The sequence below is a fragment of the Ammodytes marinus genome (genome assembly GCF_949987685.1).
Source record: "Ammodytes marinus genome assembly, chromosome: 16".
NCBI classification, from domain to species: Eukaryota; Metazoa; Chordata; class Actinopteri; order Uranoscopiformes; family Ammodytidae; genus Ammodytes; species Ammodytes marinus.
In genome coordinates this window covers 19,913,987-19,931,596 of record NC_137220.1, presented here as the reverse complement: position 1 = coordinate 19,931,596, position 17,610 = coordinate 19,913,987, and the positions used below count along the sequence as shown (strand labels likewise).

Here is a 17,610-nt window from a genome sequence, read left to right as displayed (position 1 = left end):
AGAACAAAGGCAAAATAAATGTATACAATTATGAAAATAAAGTGTGCAGTGTATTTGTCTTAAGCATACCGTTAGTCAGCCAAAGAAGTTTACATGATTTTGTTTAGGTTAGGTATTTGTGTTAAGAAGTATTTGAGACAATGCTTCTGGCATTTCACTTAACTGCTCAAGCTGTTGCACAGAGGACGTGAGAAGTCTGACTAGTCAGTTTGGCCTTTAGATCATGACATGAAAAGGAAGCCAGAAGGAGGACCATGATGATAAAACATGGGTCAGTCATCGGTCTCCTGGATCTTCCTCTTGGACAAGTATGTATACATGCTTTAGTCAGTACGGACTGTAAAGTGGTTCTTATGTTACCTGAAAATTAATCTAAAAAAAAAAAAAAAAGGACATAAGACTTATATTTTACAATCCCATTTATTTGTAGTGCAAAAGTGGAGCAGGACAGTACTACAAATCTTGAAACTTGCCTCAGATCCCTGTGTGAAGTACACTATGCTGTAATCTAGTAGACCATTACATGATACAAACACTGACAACCTAAAAGTTAACACCTTCAAGCCATGCAAATGTGCAGAATAGATAGAAACACAACACCATAAATATCAACTCAAATAATGAAACATCGGTAAAAAATAATAACGTGAACACCACAGCAGGATTCTGGTCTGCGTAGACTCTAGCACAAATATTCACTGGGACCAAGGACAAGTCAGAAGACAGCAGCTCTGGGAAAGACTAAAATGACTACATCTGTTTAAAAGGAAAATGACCCAGTAGTAGGCCTAAATAAAAGGCAGATGTAGTGTTGATCAATTGCGCCGTCTATTAAAGGCTCAACCCTTTACACCCACCTCCAACAAACACAATTCCAGCTTATCGATTAATACATTACATTCCAGTTGAGTTAAACTCTGAATGAGGTTGAGCAGAGGCAGGTAAATAGCCAGTGTTATTATTTTTAGCGTTGTCATATTGTGTATTTGTTTTTCCAGTCTTTGTGATAAACTAGGAGGCCTATATTCACATCCGTTAGGAGTTTAAAGTGGGGAGTGCAATTAGGTCCTAACCACAACCAACCCTGTTTCAATCTTTGGGAAGGCAGAGGGAAATGAAAAAAAAATAAAAAATCCTTAAGTAATAATTAAATGACATTATCAACAATAAATGAGAACATTGTTTAGCAAAACCATGTATCGAAATCAAGTTATCACCAGCCATAAGAAAATGTCATAATTACTTTAAGTAAAAATCTATGAGCGTCAATTGAGACGGGGAAAAGGGACAGACACTGAACTTTGTAGTTTTATCTGTAGAGTTTTCTTTTCTTTAATGTATATTCTGCGAGGTACTGAACAAACCCACCCTTTATGGAAAGTGCTTTGGTGCCTCTTGAGAAACTTCTAACTAATTATTATTATGAATATTAAGTTCAGAGAAATTATTGAACTGAAAAAAAAAAAAAAAATAGGCCATTAACACACCCTTATGGTCTTCACATATTTTTGAGGTTTTTCAAACTAAAAAAAAGTAAAGAACTCACCTCAAAACACATGATCGAGAAGACAGAAATGAAGAGCTTTGAAAAAATTCTAAGCAAATGAAAAAAAACCCAAGGAGATGCACTAAAGACTGAATGTGATAATCCGTTTACATTCAATGGCCTGTGTTAGCTTCTGGGCTTTCTTAAGCACTTCCAATAGCAATTATATTACCTCTAATAATTCCTCTACGGTAGCCTTGAGAAAAACTAGTTCACATTTCATCCAACTGTATAACGAGAAGTAGATAAAAAAAAGGTTTAAAATAGATATTAAAAAGAAATGGGACAGAGTCAAAAAGGGCTTAAGAGAAAATACAATAAAAGTCACCTTAAAAGGTGAGTCATTTCAGGCCCGACAACTCCTTCTACTCCGTTCATTTCTGTTTGTATGGGTTAACTCTGAATCCAATCAACAGAGTTTAACACAGTAGTATCTGGCTCTCTCTCCCCAGGGGCGCCACGGAGATAGGAAACATTATTGTACCATCAAGAGCCAGCAGGGGGCAGTAGCAGCTTGAGGATTGCTCTCTTGAGGTGCAGCGATCCAGTGAAGGCATAAAAAGGCAACCAAAAAAAAAAAAAAAAGGTCCAGCCAGTTCAGATGGAGGCCACCATAGATCACCTCAATCTTCTCTATGCTTTCTTTTCAGGAGACTTGTTGTCCCACCTGGACCTCTCATCTTGGATGGTGTCTGGTCAGGCCTTTCCTGGCGTTGGTGGACTGTCTCTGCTGGGCCAGGAAGGACATGGCCTGGTTAGAGGGACCCAGCCGGTCGCCAGACACTTTCTGATGGAACGCCATCCCCTTAAAAGAAAGACGAGTGAACGATCAGGTGTGAATGTGTAGATTAAGGGCTTATGTCTCGGGTAAATAGTCTCCATCCAGTTAAAAAAAATAAAAAAAAATAAAATGGCATATGGTAGAAACAGACGATCATGCAAGTCACTAGGATCACATAAAAAGGCCATCAGGCGTTTCAAACTGATCTTTATGCATTTGTACAGTCACTCACCATGTTGTACCATGCACTAATGATGAGTTTCTCCTCCTGGTCATGTCTGGCTCTGCTCTTCTCGTAGTCATGCTGCACAAGAGGAACAGGTCACCATGCATTAGTGAGATGATTTAAAAAAGGAGCTACAGTGACCCGACGTGACTTCCTCATGTCAAAATGCTCATACCTCCAGGTGCTGGATTTTCCTCTGCTTCTCCGTCAGCTGGTTCTTCAGCGCCTGGATGTCCGGGCTCGCAGTCACCGGAAGCTGCTTGGGATCCAGGGTTTTGACCACCTGCACATACACAAGGACATTTAGTTTAAAAAGAAAAGCTCCACTGATATAGCATTTCTCTAATATATCAGTGTCAGATTCATGGTAGCCAGTCAAAAAAGAAAAAGATCAAACCGAAGCAGTAGAACCAGAGGTATCATCTTTCTTATTTCACACCTCCTCCTTTCAACATATTCTGACTAAAATACCCACAATGCAATTTGACTACCAAGAGATGATTTGGAGACTAACGGTGTCTTTTATATAGACTCAAGCAGACATAAGAAGGGGCTACAGAGGGCTGGTAAGCTTGACTTCTTTCCAACTCCATGTCAGCATTTTTTTTTTTTCATTTCGAACTGACTAACTCAAATTACTTCACTTGAGGCAAATTATCAGACTTCAAACAGTTCCATCTAAAGTCACAAAAAGGCTTTTTACAACTTATTCACATATGCAGTGGTACTCCCCGAGACCTGAATACAAACATTGATGTTGTTAAAGTGGGCGGAGTTCCCCTTTAAGCAGTGGAAACAACCCTTTTTTATGCTGAGGACAACATGTTCCGTTTACGAGGACAACACGTTTTGTTTACGAGGACTGACCGTTCTGTACTTCTCCACATAGCGTTTGTATCGATCCTCCATCTGCTTCATGTCCTCATCTTTCTTGCGCAGGATCTCCTGGAGTTCGTCTACCTTCTTTGCCACTGAGAGGGACAGAGGTAGAGAAAGTGTTGAGAAGAGAGAAAGAGGAGTGGACACTGTACAAGAGAGCTCAGAATGACTTATGTTTAAAACTTACTGTTGCTGTCCTCTTTGGGCTCCAGGTCATCGATGTCCTCTTTTTTCTTTTGGAGATCTGACTGGGCTTCATGGAGCTTCTCTCTGCAATCACCACATATCAAAGAGTCTAAATCCACTTTTGCATGTAGCCCACATGAATAAATAAATCAGCAAGCAGCAGTTGAGTACTTACAAGTGCTCTTCAAGCTTTTTCTTCAGTAAGGAGGACTTCAAGGCAGAAAAAAAAAACACATTTAAATTTTTATTTTATTTATTTTTTTTAAATTGCACACGCAAAACACAGTGAATGCTGTGAAATTGAAGCGATCAAAGAAGTTAAATCAAAAGGCCAGTTACACAGAGGGTGAGCAACTTACGATGGCCTGATTTTGGCAGGGTTGGTCGACGGGGGCAGGCAGAGAGAGACAGACACAAACAGGCGTTAACGACGGCAAACATGGGTTAAAACATCAAATCACACAACAACCAACACTGCAGTCCTCCACAGCAAAGTGTTTCAACGGTAATCTCAACATTCTCAGTGCACCACGCAAACATTGCTTTTACACAGAGGCAGGGCAATGTGAAATGTTACAGCCTCAAATGATTAGGATTATTTTGACTTCATCAGTTCTATGAATGAGACAAATTCACAGTGTCAGAGATATACATTAGCCATACGTTTTCATGGGAAAACAATGAACACTAATGAATAATAGTAAAACAAATTTGAAATAATAAAAAATATGCCCAGAAATGTTGATTTCGCCCAGCTTTGTCTCAAGATCGGGGGATGTTATAACAAAAATGTCACCAAGTCTCCACTCACATCCTCAGTCTTGCTGTCCTGCTCCTGGAGTGCTTTCTGGAGTTCTTCTACCTGAGCACGCAACTCTGAGATCTGCTGCTCGTTTAATCTTGGAAATGGAATAGGGAAGAGACAAGAAGTAAAGTTATGTAGCGAAAGAGAAAAAAAAGTTACCAATTACAGAGAGAAAATGAAAAGGCTTAAGGAACGTTGTGGACAGAGCAGCAAAGAACACGGAGGCAGAGGGTGAAGTTCAAACACGAGGTTATTAAGTTGACACTGTGGGTGGAAGATGTTTACAAAGTGTTATGTGGATCAGTGTACATCTGCTTCAGGGAGTGTTCACTCATAGCTGGCCGGCCATTCATGGCTTCCACTCCACTGAGCATGCTCACTGCGCTCCTCTCCTCCTGTTATTGTTGCTGAGGATGCTTCCCACACCCTGGGCCTGGTGTTGCATGGACACACACGCAGTCCACCCACATGTCCAAATGTCCAAAGGCATGTAAACACACACACACACACACACACACACACACACACACAGTCAGTCAAGGGACAATCTGGCTTTTCTGCTGTCTGTCCTCCAGCCCCGCCCACACAGCTTAGTTGAGCACACAGTCCAGAGGGTGAGTTGACATTTAGGCAGATATCACTCCTACCGTCAGCTAAACAAGCAGCTTAGTGTCCAGGAACACACAGTATGGTGACCTAGAATGGGAACCATTACTTAATACTGGGTCTGTAAGTTAAGGTCGTGTTCACACCTAATAGTCCACTTCTTTGGTGCAACCAGATGTGAGTTAAATCCATTGTTTCGGTTTTCAGATGGTTTGGTCAGACAGTAAAGTGGGTAAAAAGGCAAAATCCCATTACAAATTCTACCATAGCCTACATCGATGGGGTTCACACCAGAGATGACACACTCCACAGTTCACTTGCAAGTGGCTGGTGACCAGCCCTTTCAAGCGTACCAGAGTCCGGTTTAGTTCAGTTCGCACCAGTGGTCTCAGGCTGTGGTTAAACCAACCCAAACAAACCGCATCAAGGGGTTAAACGAACCAGGGTTCTATTTAACCATACTAAACAATGCTGGCGTAAATGCAACCTAGTTCTCACAGCCCTACCTGTTCTGTGTTTCCAGGGCGTTCTTGCTGCGCTGAGCCTCCTCCAGCTCAGCCTGCACCTCCACTAGATTCTGCCTGTAGGCCTCCTCCTGGACACACAGCATCTTGTTCTCACTCTGAAGACGCACCACTGTCTCCCTGTCCAGAGGGAAAGAACCATGTGAAGAGATGTGAGGGGGGAGCAAGACAAGTGGAGGACATGAAATGGGTCAACGAGTGGCGTGGGTAAAAAATAGTCTGCCCAGTTGGCCAAGCCTCCTTTCTGACAACGCCCCGGCCAAATGTGCAGCACTGGTATGCATCGCTATTTCAGGCGCCGATTGGGCCTTATACAATACAAGATTATTATAGGGCACAAGTGGGATACTGATAGTGACACCAATGCTCGTCTGTTGCAGGTTTATAAAAAGGAAAATCTCATCTGTTACGGTTCCATTTGGCCACTAAGCACACATGAACCCACACACACACACACACCAAGGCTTATACACACAGATACAGCATAATAAGACGTACTTGAGCTCCGTAGGCATGATCTCTGAAGCCAGGTTCCCCACTGTGACACCATTGTCGCACAAGCCTCCTGCAGAGAGAGAGGGCGAGATTAAGTGTCACCTAAGAACTTTACATATTATTCTAAACGGACCGATTTGTGTCATTTTTGTTTATCTGAGAAAAAAAACATATCTCACATTCCCAGAACATCTTTACATGTAAACATATGTGGCTGATTAATGGTCCATCACCAACTGTGTTCCCAATAAATGAATAATTAATTAATTAATTAATTAATTAAATAAATAAATAAATAAATAAATGTGATAACTGGGATTTGTATTTATTCCAGTTGAGTCGTTTGTTTCTAGATTGACTTCCATCTCCAACTCACCAGCTCCACTGAGACACCTCTGTTGGACCTGTGCACACCGGAGCTCATCATTCGTCTCCCGCAGTGTGTCTCTTTCCGAGATCAGACGCTAAAGCACAAAAGCACAACGCAACACACACTTCAGCTTCAGTTCACACTGCTTTAGTTTATGTGTTGAAAAAATTGTTCGGTTACTGATGGAATCTGTAAAAATGTGGGAAAGGTAAGTTGCATTACTCATATCCACTCCCTCTCTACATTTGCTTATTCTGTCTTAATTGATTCTCAAATAAATGCAAATTTTTAACTAACCCTAACCCTTCATTAGAACAGCCTCGGACACAGTGCCTAGAAGTTGCGTTAAGTCAATGTACACTTCATGTCAGTACAGTATGTATTTCTTAATTACTCCCACAATTCAGCGAGGACATGAATCACTCCTGTCAGATTGCAGAAGGTGCTAGAATTGACACAGGACGTGGGTGTTTGAATAATAGTACTCTATATGCCTGACAACCATTCCTCCTGCAAGGATGTTGGTTGTCCAGAAAAAATTAGAACAAGTGTTGATCCCCACAGGACTGCCAACTCTGGAGTAAAATATGATATATTACTGCATCATTTCTAGTAATGTGACAGGGCTTTATGTGTCAACTTGACAGGAGACATAACCGCTTAAAAAGATAATAAAACCGCAAAGAAAAAACTTTGAATGTGCTCATTCTTTCCCAATGTGTCGAATCCTGTCGAGTGAAAAAAATAAATGTATGGAGCTTCCATGACTGTGCGATACTTTTTCTATGTTTGTATCTTGATGCATCTCTTTTTGAACTCATTCTTTCCACACCTCGGTTTAACTTTTACTTCCCGACAATCGTCGCCAACTCACTTCCTTCTCCTTCAGCAGCGCGTCAAACTTGTCGTGAAGGTTCTTGTACTCAAACTGCCATTTCTCAGCTTTCATGGCCTCGGAAGAGTGCTTGGTGTGAAGCTCGTGAGCCTGCAAGTCAGAGAGCATAGCGACAGTGTGCGTTGGCGAGAGCGCTCAATAAAAATTGAAAAGTTTTCCAAAACACGTGCGCGAGCCAGACTGTGTTTAACATCACAATGTCTCACTCTCCCTCACTATGTCATCCCACAGCTTGCCTGTCTCACTCTCCCTCACTATGTCATCCCACAGCTTGCCTGTCTCTTGTAGGTGTCCAGCTGATTGCGGACGGCGTTGGCCCTGCGGAGCTCCTCCTCCAGCTCACAGGTGCGTTGCATGTACACGGTGTTGCGCTCCTCCAGGAGGCGCACCTGTCTGCGCAGGTCTCCCAGATCCTCCAGCTTCCTCTTGTACGTCTCCACCAGCATCTCCAGCTGGTTCACCCGGTCTGACGAGTGCCTGAGGGGGAGGAGGAGGCAGGGACACTGTGGGACGCGTTGTTGTACCAGCACACGCACACAACGCACAATACGTCCATGTGGATATTATGTACTTAACTACTGAACAGCGACAACTCTCTGACGCAAGCCACTGTCAACGCATGAAATTCACATTACCATCACAGATGTCAGAGAGAGGAGCTGAATGGACGTCTGTGTGTGGGCAGTGTGAGAGTTGTTTCTGTCAGGCTAAAGTGATAATAAAGATGAACCACTGCTTTAAAAAGGAAAAAGGCTGGGGATGGTTAAAAAGTCCCTAGAAAATATCAAAATTAACGTTATGTTAAGTTTGTCTCTAAATACTTTTCAACTTCCCTTTAAATAGAACACACACACACACACACACACACACACACACACACACACACACACACACACACACACACACACACACACACACACACACACACACACACACACACACACACACACACACACACACACACACACACACACACACACACACACACACACACACACACACACACACACACACACACACACACACACACACACACACACACACACACACACACACACACACACACTTCCAGAAAGGAAAACAGCTGGGAGTGAAATTTGTCACAATGCATTTTTTTGTTACTATTAAAAAGTAACAAATATGCGCTGCCTATTTCCAAACAATATATTGAGGACTGATTGGCAATATAAACTGAGTTCATGGTGACCAGGGATCATGCAACCCAGTGTAACAATGTAGCTCTATGGCACAGAGGAATATCCTACAGTGGGCTATGGCTACACAAACAATACTTAGAGGAATCAATTCATTGTGGGTTTGGGCCTTTTCATGGGATATTCGTTTAAGGTTCCAAAAAGTTATCATACATATCCTTTAAGGAGACAAACATAAACATTCACACATAATCGTGATTTATAGACCTGTGTCATTGAAAAGTAATCTAGTTGTTTTATTTACAACAATTCCATAAGTATTAAACAAGTGGCACATTAGGAATTATCAGACAGTTTTTACAATATAGTTCACATTTTGACAAAGGGAAAGTCTTTGAATGCAAGACACTGTTAAGTGGAATCAGCAATTCCATGCTTGTTGTCAAAACCACTTTGTAAGAAGCAGTGAATATCTCCTCACGATCTGGTGTGTAAACAAAGGAGGCCCACCTTCGCTAGCAACATGCCCATTTACAGAGCCTAGGTTGTGAATTAACACCAGATTTGTTTTTCAGCATACACACATGGTATGGACAAATGCTCTGTTGGAAAGCTACAAAGCAGAGAACACAAAGCCTCAGTGTCCATGTGATTTAATGCTAACCGAACTCGACATTCTGCAGTTAAGCTAAGCATAAACGCTGAGGTTCTTCTTGTGAGAAGGCCTGCAGCGTTTTGTCCTCCAAAATAACATTCCAGTTAGGCGTTTTGAAAAGAATGATAGCGCATGCCTCACCTGAGAATGTCCATCTCGTCTTTGAGGTTCTGGGCCTCATGTGCCAGGCTGGTCAGCTCTTCGTTGCGTAGCTGCAGCTCCGTCACCTCGCGCTCCAGGATCTCTCCCCGCACGCGCATGTCATCTCTGCTGTTATCCAGTCTGAGATGTACATGAGGAAGTGCAGTGGAGTAAACTGAATGGACTCATTGTGAGACAACAAGAAGGCTCAACAACATCCGATTCCCAAATGTACATGGATTTAACTCAAACATCACTTCTAAATATTTAGAAAATCTCCATCTAAATGTAGCATACAACGTAAATGGCAACATGTCCATAATGTTAAGGCTCACACTCTTTATGTGTGTGTGTGTGTGCGCCAGTTGTACCTATAGTTCTCCTCTTGAAGCTGCTCCATCTGACTCTGCAGCAGCAGCAGCTTCTTGCCAGTGATGGCGGTGTCCAGAAAGTCGCAGCGGCCCAGCTTGTCCTTCAGGGAGCGAGTCTCTGCCTGTAGGGAAGACTTCTCCTCAAGAGCCACTGACAGCTGCAGGAGAGAGAGAGAGAGACAGAGAGACAGAGACAGAAGAAGAACAGAGGACAAACATCGTAAAAGAATGAGATACGAGTAAATGAACTGCTGAGAGAGGTGTGAGCAATATGCACAAAGTGACACATCTACAGCTGTTTAAAGGGGAGGGAAGCAGAGAGGAGACAAATAGCTAATAAGAAAAGTCTCTTGACAAAGGATTTAAAGAACATGTCAAGAAAGTTGAAGAAACTGGCATCTTTCTGGCGTACAACAGATTCACAGAAATGCAGCGACAAACTCACCACTTTTCATGCTTAAAGAGGACCTCGAACACATGCTTTTGTTCTCACTTCACATGCTCAAGTCGTCAAAGCTAGTTAGTCAGCTGGTGTGCAATGGTCTCGGGCGAATGGAACTTTCTCAATGGTGAAGTTGTTAGCATTACCCTCAGGGTCAAAGCGGGATTCTTACAATATAAATGGATGAATATGCAGCAGGACTACATCGGTTATGATGTTATATTTCAGCGGGAGCCGATTTAGTAGGTCGGATTGAGAAAGAGACAGTTTAGAGTTGCAACAATGTGCTCACAAAATGTTTGTGAGGCTTAAGTGAAGTTACAGTTAGACAAGCTGGCATTCCAGTATTTAAAAAAAAAAAAAAGGGGGGGGGGAGTGTATTCTTACCTGCTGGACATCTTTCCAGTTTGCATACAGCAAAACCCTACACTGAACTTTAAGGACAGATTGCATGCTTTAGCACAGGACCAGGAACAGTAAATAGCTTTCAAAACAACACAAATGACTAATGCTTTATGCGTGGGCTTAGTAAGTAAACGAACAGGTGGGCTGAGAGCAGTGCAAATTATTGTTGGCTACCGCTCTGTCCCAAGGCAATGTGTCGGTTTTATTTTGATGTTATGCAATTATTGACTAAAATGTATCTTAAAAAAAATACAAAATGAGTGCCCTCTCAGTTAGTAGTCGGCAACAAGCCATGGGAACACAAAGTTTCAGGCAGAATAATCAATAAGGGACGGACTACAAAAGCAGCAGGCAGGCACACACACACACACACACACACACACACACACACACACACACACACACAACATGCAACCACAGTACAGCCAAACTAGACCTCAATGAATCTGAAACTCGGGTAGATACAAGGATATTGTTTTGTACTACTCCGAAACAACACAAAAGTTTGCTTTTTGACACATTGCTAACGGCTCTGTTAGACAAACCCAACCCCCAGAATGTCATCTTAAAGTACAATTCTCAAGCTTCTCATGAAATCAAACTGTGTTCGATAATATTTATGGTTTTTAAGGAACAGCGATTCAATGTTTATATTTAACGCATTACTTCCCTATAGTGTATAGTAGTTTTCATTGTCCACCATTCTTACGGCCTCTGCACACATCCTGCGTCTACCTCTGGAGCGCGTCGCCTTACCTTACTGCTGCGTCTCTCGGACTTTTCTCGGACACACATGGAACGTCTCAGCAGCTGCTGCTGCAGCGCTGCTTCTAAAAGCCCTATCTTTCTACATAGAGTTTTCATAGATAATTCCCATTAAAAATGATGTTCTTTCGTGTAATTTATGATGCATATGATTTATATTGAGTCTAATATTGAGTCTGGACAGTAATCCGTGCGCCCCATTGCCTTTTTTTTTTGCCACATTTTCGCTTGTTGGAAGTTTTATTTTGAAAGGGACCCACCAGGAAATGGTGAAACTACAGCGAAAGCTGCCGGTATGAAGTCAATATGACTCTCAGCAGAGTATTTCTCTATCAGTTAAAGCAGAGAGACCCGAGAGAGACGCGCGGCTCTCAGAAAAAAATTGGCGAGCCTCCTGAGGTAAAGGGGAGCGTCGCTGCAGACGTGCCTCCGACGCGCATCAGCAGTGCGTCTGAGGTTGGATGTGTGCCCAGCCCACTCTAGGTTGATTACACGGTCAGTGACAAAAAGTCAGACGCAGACGCGAGGTAGACGCGTAGTAGAGGTAGGATGTGTGTGGAGGCCGTTACGCTGGATTGACTATTCTACATGCACTCAAGGGTTTCACAGGAAACAAATCCACATGTAATCAGCGTCACTGTGCTATTCACCCTACCAACAGTATGTCTAAGCAGTTTTTAGTTACTGCTAATGCTAAGCCAACATTTATTTACTACTTCTTCATGTTAAGAGCTCAGCACGCAGAACACGCTGTGGCTTTTATTGAAGAGCAATCACAGGTAACTCAGTGCAGTTGTTGTCACCATGATCAAATAAACAATAAATAAACAGCCATACAACCAACTTTACTTTGCCCTTCTGCAGTTGTGTGGAAAGCTACTTCTAAACTGTGCAGCATAAAATCAAATTGTCGCTGTTGAAGAAATTATGGGGGAAAAGGCCAACTATAGACTGACTTCTTTATTAAACCAATGTCACTGCACTGAAAACGACCAGTGGTGCCATCGCTATTGTTTTCTGTTCAAAAGGAATATTTGCTGGCCCTAGAATTCTGGGTATTCATCAGTATTATTAAAATGCACTTAATGTTACTGCCAGAAATGAGAGTTGTTGCCAATTCAACCTGGACTGAAACCTAGAGGACTCTTTACTTTTAAAAAGGTCTGAGGAAAAGTTTGCAAAGTGAGGCGTAGACTCCATTTGGTGTACCAACCTGATGCTGCAGGTCTCGACAGCGCTGGCTCAGGTCCTCCTTCTCGTCTGCCTCCTCACTTAGAAAATAATACTTCCTGGACTGCAGACACGGAACAGACACAGAACAATTTAATGAAAGGGTGAGGGCAAACACAAAAGAAGGATGTAACAGGGCTGCTGTGCCAAGAACAGTACACAATGAATGTGTTTCAGGCCTCACCTGGTAGTCAAAGTCCCCATAGGTCTCTGGGCTTCCTGGCTCAGACGAAGGGTCCTTTGCTAAGAGCTAAAACAAAGCCATAATGAAGACAGACAGTTTTTTTTTAAACAGGAAAAGCACAAGAATGTGTTTTAAATAGTAGGTTTATTGGGGTTTTCTGAATAACTTTGTTTGGAAACACCTGGAAGAGTTTTAATTAGAGTTAGAATTTGTATTCTCCAGTCCCAAGGGTGCCAATGAAACACTAAAGATATCCTTGAAATATCTCAGAGCAGGGTTTCTGGGACTCTGTTCAGTCTTAAGGCTTATGCGGATTTCTTTGATTGTGAATTAACCATGACTAAGAGCTGGGATTAATTCAAAGCAGGGAGAACCAGTGGGCTCACTCACCTCCTGAATGGCTGTCATCACAACGTGCTGGACTGATTCCTCAAGTGTCATTATCTGCTGGATTTGCTCTGTGTTCGGGAGAAGACAACATAAAGCTGTGAAGGGGCAGCCAAATGCAGATTAACACAAATACCCTTCTAAAAAAAATCAAACAGACACTGGATTTACCAGTATTTTCAGAGAAACAGTGCTCTTTAAGCTGATGTTAAATGAAAGTTTTTCTTCTGAAATTTAATTTGTAAAACGCTCTAAAGTGTGTGTGTGTGTGTGTGTGTGTGTGTGTGTGTGTGTGTGTGTGTGTGTGTGTGTGTGTGTGTGTGTGTGTGTGTGTGTGTGTGTGTGTGTGTGTGTGTGTGTGTGTGTGTGTGTGTGTGTGTGTGTGTGTGTGTGTGTGTGTGTGTGTGTGGAGGGGGGGAGCATGTGGTCAGTTTATCAACTTGTGATGATCAGGCCAAGAACCATGTGATTTGACTTGGTTTTAATCCTGTCTTTTTCTGCTGTCACGGATGGCTGAATCCAAATGTTTTTTTCTTTCTTTCAGAGTTCACAGTTTACCTTGCTTCTTCTCGCAACTGACAGCACAGCCCAATACGAGCTGTATCAGCTTGCCCAGTTCAGTGACCTCTCCCATCTCTCCTATGAGGTTCACGTCTGGCATGTGATCATCTGACACTTGGTGACCCAGTACCTGTGCAAAGGAGAACAAGGGGGAGACATTAGGATCGAACCTTTACACAAATTGAGAAAGTTGTCACAGAAGTGCCAAAGTTTGTAGAAATATTGAAGTATTCTTACGTCATGATAATATTCCATCATGCTCTTGAGAATCTTTTTTAAGTTGCTGACCTGAAAGAACAAAACAGACCAGGAGGTACAATCTCAATCCTCATTTTATTTCAGAGAAAAAGAAGGCACAGAAGAAACGCCTGAAGATTCTTGCTCATTCGGGTTACCACAGGGTATTCTGTCCCGCTGTTCTACTAAATTACCTTGAGGCGCCAGTTGGCCCCGCTCTCCTCCTTGATCCTGCCGAGCCATGTCTCATTAAACCAAAAGGGGTCTCTGTTAATGAGAGCACAAGAGAGAACTCTAGTTAGGACAAGGATGACACATCTCCCGACATCAAGAAATTAGATAGGAGTTCATAACAGTCACATGTGGGCAGAAAACTCATGTGCCGCAGCAGTGGGGTTCTTGTTGAAAGTGACCTTTGTGTTGATTAAAAAATAGTTCTGTTGTCTTTTTTACCTGTGGGGTTTGACTTAAAATATCCCACAAGCTACAAAAGGTCATGAGGACTGGACAGAGAGGTTTACACAAAATAGCAGCCATGTTTAAAAAAAAAAAGAAAAGAAAAAAAAAAGGTGACCGCACAAATCTAGACTCTACTCTTACATTTTTGCATATGTAGTGGCCTTGTGCAAATCTGACGCAGATAAGCAAATCTGAATGTGTTTTACCAGCTGTGTCTTCTGCTTTTTTTATTTCGGGCACTAGACAATCAATATGGCACAATACATCTAAACGCTTGCCACTTGTAGCTATGCCTCTTACATTCTGTGCAGCACGTGTGCAATGGCCACTCCGCTTGTGAGGTCCTGCTTGCTGTTGCATGATGGCACCTGAAACGTCTGCAACTGAAAATGAAGACATGAAGATTAAATCATCAAGAAAGTATCCTTCGATTGAAAAAAATATATAGCAGAAGCTTGATGCAAAGATATATTTGATTACTAAACCAGACTGCTAATTTAAAGAAAAGGTTACCATGAGTTTAATCTGCGAGTATGCGTAAAAATCCTCCTTCAGAATAAATAATCGTAACAAGTGCATACTTTCTTGGCAAAGAACACACCTTGCGAAATGGAAGAAACATCTATAATGTTATAAAGCCATTTGGCACCTAAAGTAAAAAACTATTTTAAAGTTATCTTAATATCTACTAAACCACTTACAGATGGTGCATGTTAATTACTTAACAGACAGATGGTAAGCAGTTGTAAGGGATTACTGTCCTACTAAGTGAGCTAATAATATAAGTTGGTGTCTTAGTTTAGTCCTACACTTGGCACTGTCGGGGAAAGTGCCAATCATGTGGACTTTCCCTGGGCTTGAGAAGTTACTATGGAAGTGCATAAGTCTCTCAGTTTACACTTCGCTCTTTGGGTTGTTGTTTTTTTTCTTCTCCGGCAGTCCACTTACGCTGACAGCGCATTCAGTGTGGTGCAGATAACAAGGTGAAACAGACCACCAGGAGCCAACGTCCAATATGTTTACCTAGCTACTTAGTTAGTTTAGTTAGCTTGGCACGCTAGTAACAGTTAGCTTCCAGACAAGTCGCACAATTTGCACACCTGCCGACAGCTTACTCGTCAACCTACTTATTCATAAAAGTATATGTTCTTCTATAACTCAAGGCGTTGAGTTACAAAGCGACCATATTTTTCTTCCTACTTTGCCGACACCTGCTGTCACCTGTTAGCCGGGCGGTTAGCCTGGCTAGCACCAAACTTACCCAGGTCAACAGAGAGTCACAGAGGTTTGCTTTGTCCAGACTCATATTGCTGTGTCAAGCGAACCCCTCAGCAGCTAACACGGGAGCGAAAGGATTTGGCCCTCTGCACTTCTTTTTCCCCCTGAAGTTACTGACTCTAGTACCTCCTGGCACTCTCCACGTCAGTCATTGTCCGGGCCTCCTGCTGACTACTGCTCCTGCTCCCTTCGCGTTACAGCTCTTGTTATGCGAGCGGGCTTCCGTATTAAGAGCGCTCCCATGGAAACGGATTATGTTACTGGGTCATGGGAAATAAATAACAATAACAGTGATGATCATGATCCCTCTCATTGTTCTCATTTTGCATATTTGCCCGTAAATTAACCATCTCTATTGCGAAAATCACTGTTTTAAAAGCACCAACAACGGAGTTAAAAACATAAAATATAAAACACAAAAATCAGAAATAAATAAATTGGAAACAAAAAAAGTAGGCTAGGCTAAGGGTAGGGTAGACAGACTAGTAGGCTTAGCCTACTTGTTTTGTTCCCATTTTCTTTGATCCTAAACATCTCCAAATGGCACTTTCAAACATGCCAAGAGCTAGGCATATAGAATGCCCAAATACGAGCAATTCAAATAAAAAAATAAAAAATCTAGGCCTATATTTAAAAACAATTAGCCTATAGCCTACCCTAAAAAAAACAGACAGACAGCAGAGACAGCACCGAGTTTCTACTTTATGTGTGGATATAGGATATAGGCTAAAGGAAACAGCTTACATTTTTGAGGAATGTGTTTTATGTTTTGATTAGGCCTACAGGTTTTGATGAATTGGCTAAATCAATCATAATTATTTCCTATAGGCTATGACTACAGAAAAAGAGTCCTAATTTCCCAACAATCAATGTTGGCCAATAATATATTTCTGTTGAAGGCCCCATGTTTTCTTTGCACTTTGCTCAAAGTTCCTGAAAGCACCACTGGATGGCTCTAGTTAACAAATAGCCACAGACAACAGTTTGACGCACAACTGGCTGTCACAAACCATACAAAGCATGACAGGTGTTTGGTCAAACTTTTCAAGAGACATTCTCTGAAGAGCAACAATGTAAATTTTGAAATAGCAACAATGGCATACACAGCAAATATGCCTACATAATTTTTTTTAGTTTACAGTTGGCTGTTTTTTTAATTGAATGTGTGTAACAACTTCTAATATGATGTTGCTCTGTCTGCCGCCCCCTCCCCCCACCCCCTTATAATAGGGACTACCAGAGCGTCTCCACAGTTTGACCATCCTGACCAGTTCACACTTTCTTGTCATTTGCAGCTTCGACATAACTCTAGCATGCACGTTTCTGCCAGAGGCCTCCCTCTCGTACTATTGACATGAAGTTACGCACGTAGCCTACTCCCTTTCCCTTGTAACTTGCATATCTCCCCGTCCACATAAGTCTCCTTCCTGCGGCCTTTGTCGCCGTCGCAAATCAAACTACAGCAACCAATCATAGCAGCACCCTGCCCACTGCTTCCTGTTTGCTCTGGCAAACCTTTACCAGTGACTGTGTGCCACTGCCCACTGTGCTCATTGAACACCTGCACAAGATGAAATATGTGCTATGCTTCCGGCCATTCCAAAACCAGTCGGGTTACAACACCTCCTTACATCTGGCTTAACCATATTTGTCTGACCAGAGTTCCTGTTTTTCTAGATGTCTTCCTTGCCGGAGGAAAGCACATGTTTACCCATTTCCTCTCCAATGGCTGTTAATACTAACTCACACCTCAATCACACTGGCTCCTGTTATCTCTCAGTTAATTGTAGTTGCAGTTGTCTGTACATGTCTCGAGCCCCACACAACCTGCCAGTGGAAACACTGTTTTTTATTGAGGTAAATATCGATATCAGCGGCCCCTTGAGGATGGTTGTTTACATATTTGCTTCAGGAGAGAAAAAGTTGGACGACGTCGTATCTCAAGTTTACTATACCCGGATTAAGACACCTGGGAGGAAGTGAGGTTCATGACTCCAGGGGGGTAGGGGGGCTCAGTGGTGAAGTTAG

The 17,610-nt window shown here is 42.3% G+C and overlaps 1 protein-coding gene across 1 annotated transcript; it reads right to left on the bottom strand.

Moving 5' to 3' along the window:
• Window positions 1-430: 430 nt before the first annotated feature.
• Window positions 431-15,736, bottom strand: hook2 (hook microtubule-tethering protein 2). The gene is made up of 22 exons (XM_080044495.1): window positions 15,566-15,736; window positions 14,605-14,687; window positions 14,040-14,112; window positions 13,846-13,896; window positions 13,606-13,738; window positions 13,051-13,118; window positions 12,661-12,726; window positions 12,460-12,540; window positions 9,635-9,792; window positions 9,264-9,404; window positions 7,589-7,790; window positions 7,293-7,403; window positions 6,425-6,512; window positions 6,052-6,118; window positions 5,536-5,673; window positions 4,430-4,517; window positions 3,794-3,828; window positions 3,620-3,702; window positions 3,421-3,524; window positions 2,729-2,836; window positions 2,560-2,631; window positions 431-2,351 (listed from the first exon to the last, which is right to left on the bottom strand). The coding sequence occupies exons 1-22, from the start codon at window positions 15,608-15,610 to the stop codon at window positions 2,223-2,225; spliced, it is 2,124 nt and encodes a 707-aa protein (XP_079900621.1). The 5' UTR covers window positions 15,611-15,736; the 3' UTR covers window positions 431-2,222.
• Window positions 15,737-17,610: the final 1,874 nt, after the last annotated feature.

Excerpts from the sequence above, each read along its gene's own strand:
- hook2 (XM_080044495.1), bottom strand. The coding sequence starts at position 15,610 with ATGAGTCTGGACAAAGCAAACCTCTGTGACTCTCTGTTGACCTGG. Across the intron at positions 6,513-7,292 it reads CGCTGCTGAAGGAGAAGGAA|CGTCTGATCTCGGAAAGAGA; the intron begins GTGAGTTGGCGA and ends TTTGTGCTTTAG. Across the intron at positions 3,829-4,429 it reads AGGACAGCAAGACTGAGGAT|TCCTCCTTACTGAAGAAAAA; the intron begins GTGAGTGGAGAC and ends TCTGCCTTGAAG.